General features: G+C 41.8%; 1 protein-coding gene across 1 annotated transcript in view; it reads left to right on the forward strand.

Annotated features, from left to right (window-relative positions):
- Positions 1-7,166, forward strand: part of plxna2 (plexin A2) — a 180,517-nt gene extending 173,351 nt beyond the window's left edge. Inside the window, exon 32 of the mRNA XM_056384398.1 lies at positions 3,098-7,166. Within this exon, the coding sequence (XP_056240373.1) occupies positions 3,098-3,193 (96 nt within the window). The 3' untranslated portion in view covers positions 3,194-7,166. The remainder of the gene's footprint in view (positions 1-3,097) is intronic.
- Positions 7,167-7,223: the final 57 nt, after the last annotated feature.

Genomic DNA, 7,223 nt, shown 5'->3' on the forward strand with positions numbered 1-7,223 from the left:
CCTTCATTTTACAAAATGCAATAAATAAAAGTGCTCACACCCCTTCAATCCCATTTCCCCCTTTATTTCTCCAACATCGACACCGTTTGTGTCTATCTCACAGACTGACTCCAGTTTCAGTGATTGGCTGCGTAGCGTCACATGACCAGTGCTGTAAAAGGCTAGAAAAGCTGCACGGGTTCAAAAACAAATGCTCCCTCAAAACTGAATAATTCTCAGTGGTTTACAGGCTGTATGTCCAGGTCCGGACAGGACGGCGTCTGGGTCCAGGTCCGGATCTGGACCACGATCCGCCTTTTAGTGACCTGTGGAGTAGAATTGATAACATCTGACTAATATTGAACAATTTATATGATTACTTTACAACATATTTTGTACAGACAGGATGGGAAATTGTTGTTTTTGATAATTAAATTTTATAAGACATTTACCTCTGGAACATTCTCCATATAAACACCATCTCCAGCCTGTATCTGCTGGTGCTCCATTCTGCTCTGTTACCTCTCTTTCTCTATTCTCCCCCTCTCTCTCTCTCTCTCTCTTGCTCTCTCTCTTTCTTTCTCTCTGCCTTTACCATGTAACAACTCTCGACCCATTAACAATATAAATTCCTACAGATCAAATAGGTTTGTGTGCAGTTGAATTATGTCCTGTGCCCTTTATTAAATGTTTTGGACATTTTCTGTGCACCATAATTTCTTCTAATGCTTGGTGATCTCAGACAAATTCTTCCTCTGAACTACATACTGCTTCACTTGAAGATTTTACCTGGAGGCCAATCCCGGGCGCTGATTGCGTAACGAGCTGCTGCCTTAGTAAATCAGCCGCTAATTACAGGCAGATTGCGAGCGCAAATTGAACGAAAGGCGTGTCGCAAATTTACCCCCACACTTTAATGTACGTATATATATCTATATCTTGCCCTTGGTGTTCCCAGACTATTCATAACTGGCAAAGGTTAGTGAGGTCAGCTCAGAGTCTTCAGTAGACTTCCCCAAAGCCCAGAGGTCTAGTGAGACCTGAGCTTAACAAGGCGGTGTGTCTGATCTGTGGAGTAGAAAGTGAATGTCTACAAGCTCTCAGCATGGCGCTCTGTCCTTTCGCCTGTGCTGAGTCGGAGTGGGCTATCTGTTATATAGGGCTCACATGAGCAGAATCATAGGCAACACACACACACACACACGCACACACACTGTCAGATCACAGGAAACATTAAAACGGAGGGAGGAGGATAGGGAAGAAAGAGAAGGAGAGCGCATTCATGGAGACATTCTGCTTCTAATGTCAGCTCCTCCTCTGGGAAGCATTAGCCTGACCTTTACGTTGGACCACGGTATCTCTCTCTCTCTCTTTCTCTCTCTCTATCGCTTACTCTCTCTCTCCCTCCTTCTTCCTGTACAGTCCTTCTCTTTTTACCCATTATCCAGTCAGCTTCCCCTTTGCTCTCCATGAATCTCATACGCTCCCTTTTGCTGCCTCTGCAGTTGTAGCTGTCGGGCGCACACATGCATGGAGACACATGCAAAGCACGCTCATTTTTGCACACATGCACTCTACACATGTACCCCATCACTCCTGCCACTCCTGCAATATCCGCCGTCTCTCAGTGTGCGGTGCGTAAAAAAAAAAGAAAATCATCTAGCACAGTTAACGGCCGTTCATTCTTACTCAGCCGCTTCACAAAGGGCTGTGTGTGTGTGGCTAACCAGGACAGAGCTGCAGCCTACTTAAATGGATTTGGGAGATGGCAGTGGGAGCTGCACCTGCATACAGCGCCACAGATTAATAATAGATTGCTATCTGGCCCGATGAGGAGGAGGAGGAAACGCTCTGCCGGTAGCTGCCAGCCTTTAAGAGCACTTAAGCAGATGAGTGGAAGATGGTAGGTGGGCAGGCAGATACTATGTTCTGCAACAGGACAGGCCGCAAACAAAGGTTTGCCATGCTGTGCGAAAAAAGAAAGAAGAGAGAACAAGAATGTTGCTGACATGTTTTCCAGGCAAAAAGCATAAAAGGTGATCAGGCTTACAGCCTGCCAAAACCAAACTCCTGAAAATGAATATTGTGGTTCTGATTGGTTGAAAGACTTTGGCACCAAAATGACATTCCCATCAGATACACCGTATAAATGTCTTGAAAGCACAGAAATAAATATAGCACTGTGTTATTTTACAGCAGAGAGAGTTAAGTTGACAAACTGCTTTTACAAACCAGATATTTTATTAATATCTATGACTGATGTATTTTCCTACCTCTGCTGACACAGCCCCTCGGTGACCCTGAGTGTGAATAGGTGACCAAAAAAATCATTTTTATAATCTAAAACATGGGTGACACTTTTACTCCCGTATTCCTTCATTATTTAATCTCTTGCCTCAGAATATTTTAAATTACACATTGCATAAGAGGGGCCAATAAATTATTTTGTTTGAATCATCAATTATTGAGTCGAACACTGCATCCCAGTCTAGTGTCATCTGATGTGAAATTGATCTTCCTTAGCAAACAGACACACAGTCGCATAGTCGTATGTTGAAATAATGGCTGCAGCGATTGGATACAGCGACCCATTTCAAAGGTGATGGAGACGTATTGTAGTATTTTTTTTTTTACTGTTTTACTTTCATATTAAAGGCCCTTGCCATGTATGTTGGTGTCACTCTGACATAGATTCATCCTGACAGGGCAGACAGTAGATGAGAGAGCGAAGAGGAGAGCCTGTCTGGATCCCTTTTGAACCCAACTTGACAAATGCCAAATTTACAAGATGGGGCTCAGGAGATAAAACGGGAAAAGCTAATACACAAATAATTCTGAGCGTTGTCAAAGACAAAGGCAGTGATGTAATTCTTCTCTTATTCTTTCATGTGATGTCCATATAGAAACCTAAGAATATACGCTCTGCTGCATAAAAAAAAAAAAAAAAAAACATGCTCATAATTGCCGGTTTTGAATCTAAGCAGACACTCCTTATTCTGTATTAATTGTTATCAGATCTAATTCTGGAAATGTATAATAAACAACAAGGATGTAATCGCACTGTGTGTCTTTTATGGCTGGTATCTGACCTATTTTTTTTTTTTTTTATTCTCTACAGATCACAGCTGCTCTGGAGCAGGATGAACAGGCAAGGAAGCAAAGGCTGGCCTACAAGGTGGAGCAGCTCATCTCTGCCATGTCCCTCGAGAGCTGAGAGTGACCCCTAATGAAAAAGAGAGAGAGATAGAGAAATAGGACCACAATCTCTACTGGACCTCCCAAAATGGTCCTGCATTACTTACCTCTCACCGTGGGGCTACAACCACGAACCAGACCTTGGGATCTCTGTAACCACAGCCGGACAGACACACAACTGCATTAACTTGTAATACTCCCCTCTTTCCTTTCATGATGGCACCAGCTGAGGGGCCACAGACTGAGACAGAGGCCCCTGCAGCTGGAGCTGATAACGGCATAAGGAAGGAACATCAGCGGAGAAGGCAACAACATGGCTTGTATTTATCTTTTGTTTGTTTGTTTCTTTTTCTCAAAGGAAATTTCCTCTGTTCGACAGGAAATTGTACGATGTGTGTGTGTGTGTGTGTGTGTGTGTGTGTGTGTGTGTGTGCATGAATGTGTGTTTGTGTTGTACTAAAGAAGACTCCTGCAAAGACTGTGAGAGCAAATGGAGAAGCAGATTTATTCTCTACTCAGCCAGAAACTCACGTCTGAGTGTGAAATGGAGACAAAAAAAAAAAAAAAAAAAAGGCGAGAAGAAGCACAGGAGCAGATCTCATGACGGACGGCTGAGTTAGCGTTCAGATTCCTCAGATTTTATTTTTGTACTTGTACATTTGAATATTATCAGTTGCAGTTGAAATATCCACCCAGGATGCCACAAGTGTTGTTGTATAAAGACATTAAGTGGGTGACGCTACATCAAGGTGGTGTGGTATTAAAACAGGCCATGGTCCATGTCTTCTCTCACTCCTTGCCTCCTCGGGACTGATGCTCCACACACCACAACGGACAGAACGTCTACTCTTTATCCAATCAGAAGTGTACAGGAAAATCATGGAGCCTGCGCTCATCATCGAAGAGTCCAGTGAACTCCACTCATGGTGGTCACAGTTCAGCCAGCATGCTTGCACCTAAACTGAGGATGACAGAGATGAAGTCTATAGTGTATTTAGGAGATGACCTTAAATCAGCATCACTTTGGTGTCCAAGGCTTTTCTTCAGCAGTTAGGTCATCTGTGTATGTACCGGTCGATACTTGCCAATCAGTGTATGTGAATGTACAAAATGTTTTGTTTTTTTTAAATTTGTTTGTTTGTTTGTTTGTTTGATTGTATGTCTATTTGAGTTTTGCAAACAGAGAGGGGCTCAGTTGAACTGAGCTCCTTGGATATTTTCAGCAGCTCTTCAAGTGAACAACTCCATTTGTCCGTCCTGGCCCCCCCGGCCCGCCGTCCAGCTACTCCCCAAACATTATTTACTCTAAATCACTTCTCTTCTAGAGGAGAGTGTGTGTCGTCTGCATCGTGGCTGTCACAGCTAGCAGTTAGTAGACACCAGGCGAGACAAGTTGGTGTCTGTAGGCTAAAACTCTCCATTATATATCCACTGTTTGTATCTCTTTGGGAACTTGATCAAACTTTATGTGTACTTTGCATGCATGCTATCACACATCAAAAGTGTTTAAGGGTCCATCTTTGATTTTTATCAAGTGCCAATGAGTCAAGCCAGTTCTAGTTGGCCATTTGAGATGTTAGCTGATGGGAGATCTTACCCGACCACCACCACCACCACTCCATGTCTTCACAAAACAATAAGAAGCCTAGCTGTGTGGGTCTAGTTTGACCAAGTGCCAAAAGATCCTTCTCTATTGTGTCAAAAATCGGTTTATGCTTTACAGAGAGAGCAAAGCTCTCATATTGGAGTGTAGAGCCGGTTGAAGTTGCGAGAAGCTTGTATAACTGGAATGGTGGGTTTAAAAAGTCATGAAAGGTACGAAACATAAACGGGAGAAAAGAGATCTCGGGATGAGGAAGAATTTAAAAAACACAGACGTAAGACAGAAAATGTTTCATGTTACGTGAATGCGTCTCTTGACTTAAACCAAACAGTCACAAGCTAAAAGGCTGATATATAACCTTCCAACCTTCTAGCTGTATGACAACTAACTGTAGACTCCGTCCTCTGGATAGGTGATTTCATTTTCTTCCGATATATATTTGCTTGTTGTTTACATCAAGTACTTGAAAATAGGTAGTATTAAAGGTTTGTACAGTAAACAGCAATTGTGTGCGCTTAGAGCTTCATAAACACCAGGAGTGGGTGAAAGGTGCTTCTTTTCTCTGTGGCCTTAGATACCCACCTGCGTACCGTTCCTGATCATATTAGTCCTCGACTCAGGCACAGTCCTTTCAGTGCTTCGGAGCCCAGTGGTTTTTCAGTGATACCTGGCCCAGGCACTCTGCTGCGAACTGTCTTAGCGAGATAAAGTAAAAGGAAAGGTGAAGAGGGTAAGGCCTGGCTCAGGCAGACATTGCCTCGCTCAGCACTCGGTTTGCCTGAGCTGTTTGAAGAGAAGTGTCGAGAAATGAGGAGAGAGGGAGAGGTAGAAAGAGAGAGAACCCCTTTAGCTCTAGTTTCCTGCTCTGGCTTTGAAGCTGCTCTTTGATCTGAGTCAGTTGTGTGCACAGTGTGATCAGGAGATGGAAAGAAAAAAAAAAAAAAAACATCAAACTAGTAGGCAAGGAGAAATGTAGGATGAGGTGATGATTGACAAGCTATTACTGAGTCTGGCCAGTGGGGGCAGAGGTGGGTAAGAGTAGCTGTAATGTGCTCCCTCATCTGAAAAAGCACCTTCTCGCTCCCAAACCCCGTAATGAACATCTATAGGTACACAATGGCGCACATACACAGTACATGCACAAAACATAAAAGCTTCTTCCTTTTGATTAAGGTGTCTTCCCAATTTCAGCGAATAGAATTGTATCCTCCTCATACCTCACATTGCTTGTATGGAGTAATGCTTTTTATCATTTTAATAGGACCTAAATGCCTTTTCCTTTTTCCGAGGGATGAAATGTATGTTTAGTCCTTCCAACTCGTAGGTGAGCTCCCCGCCCCCTGTATTCAGAACAATGACAAACGCAATCAGAGGCACGCAGATAAGTTGAGAGTGGCTTTGATTTTTCTCTCAGAGATCATTTATATCAGGATGTTTCCTTTTGTCTTGTGTGAGATTTTTTGCATGCGTTTTAATTCATGCTTTAGTTCAGCCTGGTATTCCATATTGATCTGCGCCGTCATTAGTCGAACCGCAATTCTTCCTGAGAGCCCATTTGTACACGTCTTAAATTACAGCTGAATGCACCTTTTTTTTTTCTTTTTTGTGAAAGAGATTTTTTTTTTATGTTGAATAATAGCTTGTTTCCATGCTGTGCACTCAATTCTGGGAACCTTTTTAATTCAGTTTGAACTGAGAAGAGGGAAGTTTGTTTACTCTTTCTGCAGCGCAGAATCCCATTTGACTGCCAGTTGTGATATGGATAGATGCTCATAAACACAACCTCATTTCAGCTCAAGCTGATTGCAAATTGAAGATGCTTTGTGCTCTCTTTTTTGCTCTCGGTGTAATGTGTTGCCGAAGAGATGGTGTTGTGGTTTTGACTGGCACATGTTGTCATTCCTTATATAAAACAAAGCATTTAATCAGCATTTTTTTTTTGTTTGTTTGTGTTATGGCATCAGACAGAGGAACTGAAATCCAGATCAATGTATTAATCTCAAGTCAAAATATCACCAAGTATAAAATGAGTATCCTTCCATTTTAAACACATTGTAAACAAACCCTTTGTAGACACTGGAGTTCTGTAAAATAGTAATTACTGGCAATGATGATGATGACGATGACGATGATGATGATGATAATGATAATAATAATGGCTGTCTGTTCTTGTTTTATAAAAGTGTTGTGAAAATTGTAAGAAACTTAAAGTATTTAAAAAAAGGTTGTTCTCTTGTTTTTTTTATTTGCTTTGGTTTTGTTATGATAATATATTATTGTGTACCTATTGTAAATATGAAGCACACCTATTTTGCAAGCCAAGGATTCACTTTGTACTGTTGTTATATATAAATAAACTTTGCTGGTTAAAAATTGCATAGAGCTGAAATCTGCATTTGCGTCTTTTTTTTGCAAGACCTCTCAGTTTAGACAAAAAGAGAGCAGA

Source organism: Seriola aureovittata, chromosome 9 (genome assembly GCF_021018895.1).
Source record: "Seriola aureovittata isolate HTS-2021-v1 ecotype China chromosome 9, ASM2101889v1, whole genome shotgun sequence".
In the NCBI taxonomy this organism is placed as follows: Eukaryota; Metazoa; Chordata; class Actinopteri; order Carangiformes; family Carangidae; genus Seriola; species Seriola aureovittata.